This window comes from Conger conger, chromosome 7 (assembly GCF_963514075.1).
Source record: "Conger conger chromosome 7, fConCon1.1, whole genome shotgun sequence".
NCBI lineage: Eukaryota > Metazoa > Chordata > Actinopteri > Anguilliformes > Congridae > Conger > Conger conger.
In genome coordinates, this window is record NC_083766.1 from 55,782,007 (window position 1) to 55,796,882 (window position 14,876).

General features: G+C 44.7%; 1 protein-coding gene across 3 annotated transcripts; it reads right to left on the bottom strand.

Moving 5' to 3' along the window:
• Nucleotides 1-270: 270 nt before the first annotated feature.
• Nucleotides 271-14,513, bottom strand: LOC133132608 (diacylglycerol O-acyltransferase 2-like). Of its 3 annotated transcripts, none has more exons than XM_061248138.1 (9): nt 14,376-14,513; nt 13,984-14,125; nt 10,858-10,980; nt 9,270-9,377; nt 9,071-9,141; nt 5,454-5,658; nt 4,435-4,609; nt 3,381-3,583; nt 271-1,579 (listed from the first exon to the last, which is right to left on the bottom strand). In XM_061248138.1, exons 2-9 carry the CDS (start codon nt 14,036-14,038, stop codon nt 1,428-1,430), a joined length of 1,092 nt encoding a protein of 363 aa, XP_061104122.1. In that variant the 5' UTR covers nt 14,039-14,125; nt 14,376-14,513; the 3' UTR covers nt 271-1,427. The 3 variants fall into 3 exon arrangements, with proteins under 3 accessions (XP_061104122.1, XP_061104120.1, XP_061104123.1); XM_061248136.1 differs by having other exon boundaries at nt 13,984-14,038; nt 14,376-14,461; XM_061248139.1 differs by lacking the exons at nt 13,984-14,125; nt 14,376-14,513 and adding an exon at nt 12,697-12,908.
• Between the last annotated feature and the right edge of the window lie 363 nt (nt 14,514-14,876).

Genomic DNA, 14,876 nt, shown 5'->3' on the forward strand with positions numbered 1-14,876 from the left:
TTTACACACGTTTTCTGAAACCATACCTCAAGTTCTCAAAAAAAACCATATTACTTCTTCTTAAAATATTTGTTTTGTGTCAAAATTCTACACACATGCATCCTATGAATAAACCTTATTGAGAACCAGTTGAACACTGATTTTCTCAATGAAAAACACTTTACTCATCAGTAGGCTTATGCCTTTTGCAATTTCAGTGTTGCACATACAGTACTGGACAGTAGCTGATTGTAAGACTGTATATTATAAAATATAAAACAGACACACCAATAAAATGACAAAATATTTTTTATTTTTCAGAACTAATGTGAACATTTTAACACATTCTGTTGGTATTCAAGGTGTTCTCTAAACACAAGAGAAATACAAATGCTGTACACAGTAGACTAAATTATAACTATCAAAACATTTTGGCTGCTTCCTGTCTTTCGTTCTGTCTGGCCACAGAACCACATCTACATTACAGGTGATGTTTTTCCTGGCCAAGCAGTGGAAGGTATCTCCTGGCATGACGTATCCAACCCTGGAATGCTTCTATAGGAATATCACCACATGACTCCTCCATTGCCTGGAGAACGGGCATCTGTGTGTGTGTGTGTGTGTGTGTGTGTGTGACTTCCGGTCATAAACATTCCATCACAATGCGGAGAAAAGTTATTAGATTCAGAAATGGTGAATATGGTGGGAGACAAATGTTGGAATATCTAGGGTGGGCAAGGAACCAGTTGTGGACCAGAGCAGCCCGGCAGAAACTAACGTCCCAGATGATACCATACATGGGCCCATCTATCTGTGCTGGTGGAGTCATGATGTTATGGAGGGCGGCCAAAAGGTGATCAGATGGGCAGAACTGTAGGGGCCAAGGTCGACATGGTGCTGGAGAACTCCTACCCCACCTCTTTATTACTCTTTATTTCTTTGATAAATCTGTTTCTGACTTTTCCCCCAATTTTCTCCAAATTTGGTAGTCAATTGTTCCCCATCTATTCCAATCACCCTTGTTGCTGTGGATACACTGCAACAGCCCCATCACTCGGCAGCCCAGGAGGATCAGGATATTAGAGAGCGATAAAAGAGTAGCCTAGCGGCTAAGGTACTTCAATGGGCGCCGGGAGGTTGGTGGTTCGATCCCCAGTGTAGCCACGATAAGATCTGTGCAGCTGTTGGCCCCTTGAGCAAGGCCCTTAACCCGGCATTGTTCCTGGGGGGCTTAGTCTAATCAACTGTAAATCCCTCTGGATAAAAGCATCTGGCTGAATAACAAATTATGATTAATTTTATATATTTATTATGCTCTGTTTCAATAAGAGGGAAGCCTCCTTGCTTGCCACAATGCTGCCAGATCTCAGCCAGGCACTTGAATGGGGGGGGGGGGGGTGTTTGAGCTAGGCAGTACAATTCTCTGTCGGAGGTCCAAAAGCCCCATCTCACTGGACCTCTAGGACGCTATGCTTCTGGGCGAAGCGGACCTTGTACTCGTCGAAGAGTTTGACCAGAGAGCTGATGTACATGGCATGGTACTGGTCCACCACTTCCTGGCTGGGCTCCTCGATCTTAGGCACGGTGATGGGCTCTCCAACTGAAACACAGACATTCAAAAAGCTGTTAGAAATTGGGCAAGTTACCAGCACTAGCTGGTTGACCAGCTCAATTTTCGAGCTGGTCAAGCTGGGTTTTACAGCAGGGTAGGCTGGCCAATCCCCCTTGGAGCAACATGGGGTTAAGGGCATAGCTCAAGGGCCCAACTGATCTTATTGTGTACACACTAAAGACCGAACCATTGTCCTTCTAGGTCCCAGCCAAGCACCTAAGCGACTAGGCTATAGGCTGCCCCATTTTTAAATAAATAAATAATTAACAAAATACAATAACAAAAAGCACAATTGATGGTTATTCACAGAGTTAACAACATTGTTTGATGTTTCAATGCGTGTAACAGATGTTAAATATTAATGTGAACTTAATTAATGTGCAAATATTGACCATGAATTGTGTTGACTGTGTAAGCCTGCTGTGATTCAGCTCGTTTCTCTTGTTTAATACTTCATTTTGTGGTTGGAATTTATATAGCGCCTTTATCCAAAGCGCTGTACAATTGATGCTTCTCATTCACCCATACCCACACCATACACACACTCACACACCAACGGCGATTGGCTTCCATGCAAGGCACCGACCAGCTCGTCAGGAGCATTTGGGGGTTAGGTGTCTTGCTCAGGGACACTTCGACACAGCCCGGGCGGCGGATCGAACCGGCAACCCTCCGACTGCCAGACGACTGCTCTTACTGCCTGAGCCATGTCGATTGTGGTCACTCACCGACAGTGGTGATGGGTTTACAGTAAGGCTCCAGGCCCCAGGTGAAGGTCACTCACCGATAGTGGTGATGGGTTTACAGTAAGGCTCCAGGCCCCAGGTGAAGGTCACTCACCGGTAGTGGTGATGGGTTTACAGTAAGGCTCCAGGCCCCAGGTGAAGGTCACTCACCGATAGTGATGGGTTTACAGTAAGGCACCAGGCCCCAGGTGAAGGTCACTCACAGAAAGTGGTGATGGGTTTACAGTAAGGCTCCAGGCCCCAGGTAGAGGCCACTCACCGACAGTGGTGGTGGGTTTACAGTAAGGCACCAGGCCCCAGGTAGAGGCCACTCACCGACAGTGGTGATGGGTTTACAGTAAGGCTCCAGGCCCCAGGTAGAGGCCACTCACCGACAGTGGTGATGGGTTTACAGTAAGGCACCAGGCCCCAGGTGAAGGTCACTCACCGACAATGGTGATGGGTTTACAGTAAGGCACCAGGCCCCAGGTAGAGGCCACTCACCGACAGTGGTGATGGGTTTACAGTAAGGCTCCAGGCCCCAGGTGAAGATCACTCACAGAAAGTGGTGATGGGTTTACAGTAAGGCACCAGGCCCCAGGTGAAGGTCACTCACCGAAAGTGGTGATGGGTTTACAGTAAGGCACCAGGCCCCAGGTGAAGGTCACTCACCGACAGTGGTGATGGGTTTACAGTAAGGCTCCAGGCCCCAGGTGAAGGTCACTCACCGACAGTGGTGATGGGTTTACAGTAAGGCACCAGGCCCCAGGTGAAGGTCACTCACCGACAGTGGTGATGGGTTTACAGTAAGGCTCCAGGCCCCAGGTGAAGATCACTCACAGAAAGTGGTGATGGGTTTACAGTAAGGCACCAGGCCCCAGGTGAAGGTCACTCACCGAAAGTGGTGATGGGTTTACAGTAAGGCACCAGGCCCCAGGTAGAGGCCACTCACCGACAATGGTGATGGGTTTACAGTAAGGCACCAGGCCCCAGGTGAAGGTCACTCACCAACAGTGGTGATGGGTTTACAGTAAGGCACCAGGCGCCAGGTGAAGGTCACTCACCGACAGTGGTGATGGGTTTACAGTAAGGCACCAGGCCCCAGGTGCCGTCGGAGAACAGGCCGCAGCCATGGAACAAGCAGATTGCGAACCCCAGCAACTTCTGCAGTCTCCTCTGAGCCAGCCGCCACCACGTGCCCTCCTCGAAGATCAGCTGCTTGTAGACCTCGTTCTCCCCAAACGAATACACAGGCACCAGGTCAGCCCTGTCGGAAAACAGCGCCAAAATTAAACACTTCACTCTAAAACCTACTATCCTCAGGGGTACTGCAGCCTCTGTTTTCACACTGACTGCTAGGAACCAGACCTGGGTCCAACACGGAATTGTTTCGGATTCAAATAACGTTTCTACGCTTTACTGAGCTTGTCTGGTGTATTGAAACCTATGAAATACTGTCAAAAAGTGAAAACCCTGCCTTCTGGTACTCCTAGTTGCCTCAACTGCACCAGGCAAGATCAACTGAGCACAGAAAAGTACTTGAATGTGAAGCAGTTATGCATTTGACCCAGTTCTGCTAGGAACAATGGCCACACTATCTAAAGCAGGCTCTGCTACACACATTGCAGCTGCCGCACCAGTTTTCCCAAACCCCCACCTTTTGGCAAACGGTCTGGTCGAGACAAACTAAGCAAATACAGAGGACAAATAATTAGTTTGGAAAGTATTAACTCCTAATCTTCTTTGACCATGGAACATCGTGTACTTCCTGCCATGCCAGTTTTGATTCAATGGCAAAGGAGCCAAAGTATTGAACATCTGCAGTCACCAACGCTTCACCTCAAAGACCTGAGCACTGGCAGCGGCTTGCTGGGTCATCCCCTGTAACCTGAGGCTTAATAGTGCCGAGTCATCGCTCTTTATCCCTGTGGCATGAGTCATGGTTCTGGCACACACACACACACACACACACACACACTCAATTGGTGTAGAGAATGCATACATACACATCATAGAACGTGCAAACTCACACATATTCAGGCACACATACACACAGCTGAGAAGGGTTAGCCAGTGAAGAGAGTGACTGTTTGTTTGTTTTATTCGCTGCAGTCTTACCCCTGTTGCAGGGCCAGTTTCACAAATCCCTTGCGGTTCTTCAGGGTGACAGAATTCACGCCGGGAGCGCAGTTCAGGGACTCTGCCGCTCCCCCAACAACAATGACCACGGCATTGCCCGTTCCGTTCCGGGACAGGATGTAGTCGATGGAGTTTCGGTTCACCGGACAGATGCCTGAGTTAGCGTAGCCGTAGAGTTAGATGAATTGATGATGAATGATGAATTCCACTAGCATAGCACTCAGCAGTATACCGGAAATGCCATTCAGCAGGACTTCTGCTTTACGTCCCTATACACTATGCCCTATGCAGCAGCACATGTAGAGAGGATGTCTGCTTAGCTGCACTAAAGCCCAAAGGTCAGAGTTCTCTGATAGAGCTTTTTGTTGAGGATTTGTTCGTGATAGATGTTGCATCATTTTTCTCTGCAGCTAAGCAGCCCCAGAAATAGGTATGTTTATCTCTGTCACATGTACTGACTCACTGACAGATTGGTTTGCTGGCTACCTGACTGAATGGCTTATTGAATAGCTCTCCAATTAATAACATCGGTTTTACTACAAAAATATCAAAACAGAACTCCTTGCCTTCTGCAATGTTGGTGAAGTCACCCCAATATTTTCATTCATTCATTATCCTAACCTGCTTATCCTGAACAGGGTCGCAGGGGGGCTGGAGCCTATCCCAGCATACATTGGGCGAAAGGCAGGAATACACCCTGGACAGGTCGCCAGTCCATCGCAGGGCACACACACCATTCACACACACACTCATACCTATGGGCAATTTAGACTTTCCAATCAGCCTAACCTGCATGTCTTTGGACTGTGGGAGGAAACCCACGCAAACACGGGGAGAACATGCAAACTCCGCACAGAGAGGCCCTGGCCGACGGGGATTCGAACCCAGGACCTCCTTGCTGTGAGGCGGCAGTGCTACCCACTGCACCATCCGGGCCGCCACCCCTATACTTGAATAACCCGATTATCTCTAGTTAACTGAGGAAATTCCCAACTTACCTCCAGACATCAAATAGTCCCTCAGCACCGGCATCCGGAAGTTTCCAGCCAGGGTTGCCAGGGAGGGCCTAATTCCAGGGAATTTCTTGGAGAAGCCTGTGGCCTCCGTCCCAAAGTTACAGAAAGCCCCGAAGCACAAAATGCCATGGGGATGGTAGCCAAAGATGTAGTTCCGGCTGGGCAGCAGGTTGTGCGTCTTAATGAGCTGGGAACACAAGAGAGAAGAACCCAGTGTAGTGTGAATGTATCTACAGTGGAGAGTACTATACACAGTGCAGCCTGTAGGTATTTGGACAGTGATACCATTTTTGTTTTTGTTGTTTTGGCTCTGTACTGAAATAAAACAATGGGTATGAGGCTAACATACAGACTGTTAGCTTTCACTTGCGCATATTTACATCCATTTTGGGGTATCCAAACCAGCATTGTTTGAAGTTTGAGGGAAAAATGATGGAAGAACTTAAGCTCATGTGTCCAACAACCTCAATGAAGCAAGAGATGAGGCTGTAACAAAATTAAAAAGGGAATAACACAGACAGTTTGTTTTTGAAGTCTCCTTCGGGTCTGTTATCAATAGTGCAAAGAAATTATATGGTCCTTCGATGACCTTAAATTCATGTCAATGTTCATGTCAACGATAATTACAGATCTGGGCTCCTGATATGACCAGTATTGGAACGAAGCCATGATGTCACCAATATTACTGTTCAAGTCCCCCTGGTTTTCCAAACATTATCAAAAGGATGGGCTACAGCCGGGTATCTGAACTGTAGATACAGGATAAATTATGCATGCTTATCACAAACTACCTTTTTTTTCTTCTTCTTGGAACTGGTACAACATTATCGTGGCACTGATATGCTATATCTGTGTACTCTTGCAATAAAATGCAGTAAACATGGGTGTTGTGAAAATTGTTTGGGTGCCCAGCCACTGTAAATGTAACCTTAGCCCTTTAAGGTGTGAGGTCACAAATATGAGATTAGAACGTTCTTCACTGAACATTCTAATGGTTGTGTGCACAGCTGGTTGACCAGTTAGATCAGCTCTGTCCTCAACATGGTTTGACCAGCTCACGCTATCCTTAAAAAAAAAAAAGCTGGTAGCTAGTATTTCAAGCTTGATTTTAGACCAGTGAATTTAGCCTACTTAAATGCCTCAGCCAAATAGTAGGGGGGGGAACTCTGAATCTGGAGAGGAGATCTAACGCCACCCGCCACTCAGTCGGAATTGATGATGTACGCACACAGAACATGTACCGAGCTGATGAGCTATGCACACAAGCCCCAGCAGCAAGTCAAACACGCCCGTTGTGAACCCACTTTACTGCATTAGGTGTTGAACATTAATAAAGTAGTGGGACAGTGAAATTCTACAAAAAGACTTGAGGAAATTTAGGGGTTGCACTCTGACGTTTGGGTCACACTCTCTCTTTCCCAAAACTCAGGAACACCAGCCAACTGCTCTAGACTTTGATTCCAAAAAAACCCCCAACACTACCAAACCAGTTTGAACCAATTTGCACATGCTAACCACAGCCTAGCAAATATACACCCTGCTGGGAAATCCAACTATGCCAGCTTGACCAGCTTAAATTAAGCCAAGTTGGTCATAAGCTGGGTATGAGCTGGTAGCTCATTTCAAAACATAGCTTGAGCTGGTAAAACTAATGTCCAGCTGAGAGCTGGTTTGAACTGGTCACTGGTGGAACTACCAACTGTTTCAAAACCTAGCTTAAGCTGTGTGACCTAAGCAAGTCCAAAACCAATTACCATGGCCTAGGTCAGGGGTTGGCAACCCTGGTCCTGGAGAGCCGCAGGGTGTGCTGGCTTTCGTCTCCACCTTAAAATAAGCAACCGATTCAGACCCAAGAAACCAGGTGAGGTGAGTTAACTGTGTAATCAACGGCTTTCTTTGATCAATCAATGCCAAGTAACAACGAAAGCCAGCACACCCTGTGGCTCTCAAGGACCTGGGTTGCTGACCCCTGGCCAAGGTTGTTCATGGTTGCCATTTTAGCTCCTGAATGCTCACCAAAGTAAGGCATTTCTCATGTAGTCACAGCCATATCTCTGATCTCATAGGATTGCCAAAATAAAGATCTCATCTTATCGGGCAAGTGAAGTAACCATATAACCAAACAGAGCGCAGAGGACGTACAGCTAAAGCAAATACAAAGTTCAAGCCCAGCTGACAACACACAGCTGATTTCCCCTGTGTTAGTCATCGACTAATCGCTAATAGGAAAACTGACCTTTTCCCTACCTAAAATAAATGATGATTATAACACGGAAAATCATTTTTGAATATTGCAGCGAGGAATGTGTCACGCAAACCATTTTTTAATATGTTTTATAAAAAACAAAACTGTGAAGTAGAGTTTTACCACAGTTGAAGACACATGAAAAGTCTTGGGGAGTTGGCAGAGTGACTTGCCAGCCATCATTCCCCCAGCTGTGAGGAAATGCTGGACAGGTCAGCCTAAAGAGGGTCAAAGAATCTGGCCAGAAATTTACCCTGTTACGAAGAGCACAGTGAGGATGGAACAGTCAAACAGTGGCACAGTTGAGACCAACGGCAAAATAGCCAAAATATTCAAACCCACCAATCGGACGGTTTGACAGTGCCCATTTCCTGTCAGACAGAATGGGTATATATCGGTGTACCCATTCAGTGTTTATATATCGGTATAAACACTGAACTCTGCTCCAGGGAGCAGGAGCAGACAAGGCAATAGCACTAGCTCAGTGACATGTCTCTCTCCTATGAGCTGGACAAAGTCTACAACAGGCCCCAAAAATCCCAGCAAGGAACTCCATGGAATGAACAGCTAATATTGGATTCTGGCTGAGACAGAGCTACATTTTATCTCTGTCAGACTGGGAACTGGTCCAACAGCATAATCAATGCCTCTAATACTCTGCACCTTTGAAACGGATAAACACAACGGGCCAATCTGGTTACAATCCACTGCGTTCGTTATCCGAGCAAGCAAGATAAATCAAACAAAGGCACCTGGACAAATTCTGGATGCCAAGTTACAAATGATCCAGGTCCTCACCAAGTGAAACTCACACTCTGTGCCCGTATAAGGAGGAAGTAGTGGAGTTATTCTACAAAATACACCTTTTATTTGTGTCTCAAACTCAAATCCTGTTGGGCCGCTGTGTCTGCTGGTTTCTTAAGCGTTCCAGCACATAAGTGCTTAATTTAAGTCGTTGATTGGCTAAAGAGTCTAAACACCCTGTTTCCAGGGCGTAACCTGGCTGCTTGCTGAAAGAAAGAGACTGTGGCCCTCCAGGCCTGGAGTTTCACTGCAAAAAAAGTGTCTTAACACGTTTTGGTCTTGTAATGATTTATCTAATCTTAATTCGAAAATATTAATTACTGTTTCCTGAAATTGTCTTACCCCATTGGCTTATCTTAAAATTAGTCATACTGTCTCTTTTGCTAAATATTATTTTTCTTATTTAGCAAAAAACATCATAGAAATAGGATTTAAGCTCAAGATATAAGATGAAAATGCTTGTTGAGACTGATTTATTTTTCAGTTTTTGCAGCGTTGATGCCCCTGGTGTTAGGGATAAGCACACGTGTTTTTGGTGTGTAAAACATACTCTGATAGGGAAGTAGTCTCTGAAGTAAGTCCACACAGTCCAGTTTCTGACCCAGGAGGACCTGCGGCCTCCTGGAGAGACAGGGAGAGGATGAGAGAGGGGATCTGGGTTAATACACGGGGAGTGCTGTCGGAATAACCATGAAGGAGAAGGTCTCTGAAAGGCGGTGTGGTGTGTGCACCCCGTTGTGACAGCTTGCCTTGTTTCGGGGTGTTCCAGTCGAAGATGAGCCAGGCGGTGTACATGGCGGCTATCAGCCAGCAGTCGGTGCAGAAGATGTAGACAAGGAGCAACGTGCAGGCCGCTCCTGCGGGAACCAGAGACATCAGTCAATCAATCAATCCATCAATCAATCCATCAATCAATCCATCAATCAATCCATCAATCAATCCGTCAATCAATCAGTCAATTCAAACAATCCATCCATCAATTGATCATTCAGTCCCAGGCTCAAAGTGCTGTACAATATAAAACATACAAAACACAGCACAAACAGCAAAAACAAGAGCAAGATACGTAAGGGACGAGAAGGGAGCCCTGGTGTAAAATCCAGCAATGACATTGATGATGAAATTGGTAATGAAATTACCAGCTACCAGCTGTTTCAAAACCTAGCTTCAGCTAGAAGCACAAACACAATCAATCAATCCACCCAGAAATGAATCATGCCACGTACAAACCAATGTTATATGCATGCAATTATTGATATATTAATCTTCTACCATGATTCTAACATTTTCTAACATTCTAACAAATGACCTTCCACTGTGTTAATTTCAAGATTTACCATGTTTACCCACACAAAGCATGATACATTTCATTCGAGTGCTGTGAAGGGAAATTGTGCACTTGTTGAGTTGTCCCAAAACTTTGTGTCTCTGTGATAGATGGCACAGACTTAATGAGGCGACATGGCTCAGGCAGTAAGAGCAGTTGTCTGGCAGTCGGAGGGTTGCCGGTTCGATCGCCTGCCTGGGCTGTGTCAAAGTGTTCCTGAGTAAGACACCTATCCCCTAAATGCTCCTGACGAGCTGGTCGGTGCCTTGCATGGCAGCCAATTGCCGTTGGTGTGTGAGTGTATTAATGGGTGAATGAGAAGCATCAATTGTACAGCGCTTTGGATAAAGGCGCTATATAAATGCCAACCAGTTACTTCTTTTGTAACTTGTGGTTGAACATATTCACATGCCCTTACTCTCTATGAACATCCGTTCCGTCTTTTTCTTGTGGTATTTTTCAGAATGAGAATCTCACATGTCCTATCTGTAGATGTTTTAAAGTGAACTAAACAATTTAACACATCTCCTATCTGAATGAGAGTGGGAGGTTTAAGCAGGTAATGACGTGCACTGTTCTCACCACTTCTAGGAAAATGGTAGCATTGAACCAAAACGGTTCTATTCATTAAGAGTATGAGGCATGAAGGAGCTGTTTCAAATCGCTCTGAATCAGGATCTTTGATGCCATTAAAATCAGACTCCTTTTTCATCACGAAAGGTCAATGCCATCCCTAACCACCAAACGGCAAAATTCTCCCTGAAGACACGTTTACATCTGGGACACATTTTTTCATGGACAGAAAGGAGTGTCAATAAAAGGATTGTCAATCAATCAAGTGCAACAAAACAAACAAAAACAAAAACATTCCCTGCCGCTGTACAGAACCAGGGCTGCACAGGCCTGGACGGTTTTGTAATTAAGGGGAGAGGGCGGCCTGAACTCCCCAAAAAACGGATGGTTGAGCACCAGTTCACTGAGGAGATGGACATGGCCGAGTGAGGTCTTACCCAGCATAAATAAGCACATCACCCACTGCAGCACGGAGATGACCTGCAGCTGCTTCTGTACCTTGGAGCGGGACAGCCATGGAGCAGAGGGCAGGTCCTGGAGGGCCGAGAGGAGGCTGGAGCCTGGGGGTTGGGTGGGAGGGGTGGGGTGGGGTGGTGTGGGGACAGGGTGGGGTCAAACCAGGGTTTAGAGAAAGGGTCGGGGGTGTTAAGAGCAAAACAGATACTTTTAGGCAGCAGCCTGTAACATGGCTGAGTGGCTAAGGTACATGACTGAGACCCAGAAGGTTGGTGGTTCAAGTTCTGGTGTAGCCACGATTAAATATCCACACAGCTGTTGGGCCCTTGAGCAAGGCCCATAAACAAATACACAAACATTTTTGGAAATATGCCTTTTTTATGACTTAAATGCTCTGCTGAATACTCCTGACGAACTGGTTGGTGCCTTGCATGGCAGCCACTTGCCGTTGGTGTGTGAGTGTGTGTGTGTGTGTGTGTGTGTGTGTGTGTGTGTGCGTATGAGAGAATGGGTGAATGAGAAGCATCAATTGTACGGCGCTTTGAATAAAGGCGCTATATAAATTCCAACCATTTACCATTTTAACCATTTATACACACAGGTAAATTAACTGAAACTGAGTGCAGAGAACAGGTAATGAGACACAGGTAAAATTAATTAATTAATAGACTACAGAAAGAGAGAGCAAGAAACATGAACACGGGACAAATAAATTGTAGAAACAACATACATTATGACATTTATTCCCAGAGTGAATGCATCACACTCTTCAGAAGGAACTGTATTTTCACTGTAATGTGAACAAATATGTCTGCGCCTGAATTATTTCTATGCCCGATTCCCAAATGGAATACTTAACAATGTGATTGTGAAAAAATATAAATTTGTGAAATGTATTGATTAAAAATTGGTACTAAAATATTACAAATTAGCACTAATATTTTAAGCATACAAAATATATTTGAGGAAGGTTCAACATATCCATGCATATATTTTAATGTAAAATATATTTGGAACTATATATTTTTTATAGTTTCTGTCTCCATCTCTGATAAAATATGAAAATAAAAAAGTTTCTGAAGTTCAAAATCCCAGGGGAACGTGTGGTATCCTACACTGACAACATGCCAGAACAGACGTGAAAACATTAAGACCCCATTCAGTTCGGCTGCCTCATTGAATGTGAAAGCAATTGGGTTTTAGGTCACGGACGTTCACCGTGCACGTGATGTGACAGACAAGCAGGTGAAAGCAACTTATTTGGGGGAAAAAAGGTTTGTCTTCTGAATTTAAAGGCTGCATTTAGCATAGGTCTGTTTCCATACACGCGTTTGCTGTCATTGCAACATCTGAGCAAACTGCTATGCAGGCCTACTAAATTAAAATGTCGTAAAGTTGATTATTATTTTATTCTATTCATGACAACCAAGCGCTCGGAATTCACACATTCGTTTTTAGGCTATATACTGTCGGTTTAATGCTCATATGAAAGGCTATCGCTTACTCTAGGCCAAGTTGGACGCAAAAGCTGCAAGTGATTTGGGTTACCGACTGCTGTTGAGGTATGTTTGAAAACTTATAGTGAGCGAGTGGTACAGTAAATAAGAAAAACACACGAAACAACTGTTCAATTGCAGGCTCCGATAGATGACACCAAAGTAAAAACTCCACCAATTAAGTTCAATGCATTCATGTCAAGCAATACTCCACGTGATAACTTAGTTAACTCACGGTTACAATAACAGTGATGCAAAACGCGGTTTGTGTATCAAAGTAACTATTACATAGCCCTAGAAAAAAAGACAACATCGATGTCTTACCTCGTAAGCCACCGGAGTAGGCAGCAAACGCTGTCTTCATATTTCTGCCGCAAAACAAACTAAATATAAAAGACGCAAGTATACTTGCTACTTTGAGGTTCCCCTCCCGTATCAAGTACCCCTCATTGCAATGCGTAGTTCGGAGCCAAGCTCAACGAGCGCGGAGTCAAACGTTCGTCCACATTGAGCACGGCCCACGGACCCACGCAACTTCATTTGATTTACTCACTCAAAGGCACCACCCGGTGGCGGAAGTCGCGCAGTACGTTCACAAGCATCAATACTGCACGAAGTAGTAAATATGAAAGCCGCAGCCTAGAAACCATATTACACCAGGACATTCTGAATATAAACATTGCCTGCATATACAGAAATAAGGATGCAATTGCAAATTGACGTGTTAGCAGAATTAAATGAAATTATACAATTATACAGAAATATTTTCGGGGGAACCCTATAAACAATATCAAGCTGTTAAGAGTGGAATATGGCAAAATACTAAACATAAACAACCTTCTGAGTATCAATTAACATTTGCAGCAAAAATGTTATTTCAACATCTATAACATCATCCCAGAATGCGCGAGTTAACGTCGAATACATAAGTTCCATAGTTACAGTATAATGAACTCCAATACCAATGTGAGTTGTAACAGTTGTAGCAGAGGATGGAGTAACAGCAACAGAACGTTTGGGGCCCAGACAGTGAAAATGACAAAAGAGGTTTGAAGATGGTATAATGGTACATTTTTTCAATAAAGTGAAATAAATAAAAAAAACAATTTATGTCATTCCTATTTTCACCTTGCCAACTTCATTTGCAGCCTTTGTTCTTATTATTATTTTTTAAGATTTTCTTATTTAACTGCAGTTCAGCAGTGTGGACAAGTTACAGTGACTGTTCTGGGTAATTTAGGGAGCCGTATCTGAGGGATATGGAATGCTGCAGATGCTACCGGTTGCTCTTTAAGGGCCTCTGGTTGCTCTTTAACGGCCTCTGGGTGCTGTTCAAGGGTCTCAGGGCACTCTTGAGGGCCACTGAGTGCTGATGGCATTTCAAGTGCTGCAGAAACTGTGCTCTGTTGATTATTGTTGCCGTGCAATAGCAACACTGAAAGTGTGTCGCATTTCAGCAACACAAATCACACTTCATGATTGTGAATAACAGTAAAGTAACACATTATTAAATTAAATGAAAATACATTGCGCTGTAACTGTGGGCAAATCAAAGAACGTGAACGTCAAATTAAATACTATATATTCAATAAACAAAGAAAGAAATCGTACCTCTGTGCCTCACTGAGGCATGACCTCTGATGTGGTTGTTGACTATATATTGCATCTGTGCATAAGGGGCAGTGATGAAGTTGACTGCTGCTGAATTTTCTCAATTTTGGGACTCTCGCCCTCCAATAACACACCAATGTGTCTCCATACATCAAAGAAAATAAGCATAGACATGAAGGGCATGGTAATTACAGAGGCATACAATAAGCAATAGGCATTTAATTTCGTATTGTATATACTGTGTGTAGGCTACGCGTAGACTCGCTATTTGTAACTTATTTATCACGTGCAAATGGGTGCTAATTAACGCTATGCTAACATCGGTGCAGATAAAAATATACCACGTCACTGGTCTGACATGATGCATATTGCATAATGGTGGTCTCGCTTACCTCCATGGATTATTTTTACCCACGTTGGCTCGAGTAAGATGCGCTTTCGTTGCGTTTCGTTGAGTTGTATCCATGTGGCTGAACATGCGCTTTCGCTTTCGTTGGCTTTGAAACCTTCGACTCGAACCTCAAGTGAACTTGAAGGAGTCAGAGTCAGGAGACAGGAAGGGCCGAGCTCAACGTGGGCGGTGCGACTCCTCCCACGTTTAGCACGGCCCGGAACCGCACGCTGCAGGGTCAGGGGCTTCTCTCTGGCATGACCGCCTTCGACTACCTCCTGGCACGCTCTGGTTATGGACTTAACCGGCGTCGGAGGAGCTAGAAATCCCCGTAGTGGATAAGTGTGGAGAGACCGGTCCTATAGTTTCGGACAGTAGCCTAATGTCCAGTTAAAGCCATTGCCAGAGAAGTAGTTTATCTTAAAAATTGACAAAATTGCCATGTTTGCCGATCAACCTACACTCAATAGCCCAAAGCAATAAAAAAATAAATTAAAAAAAC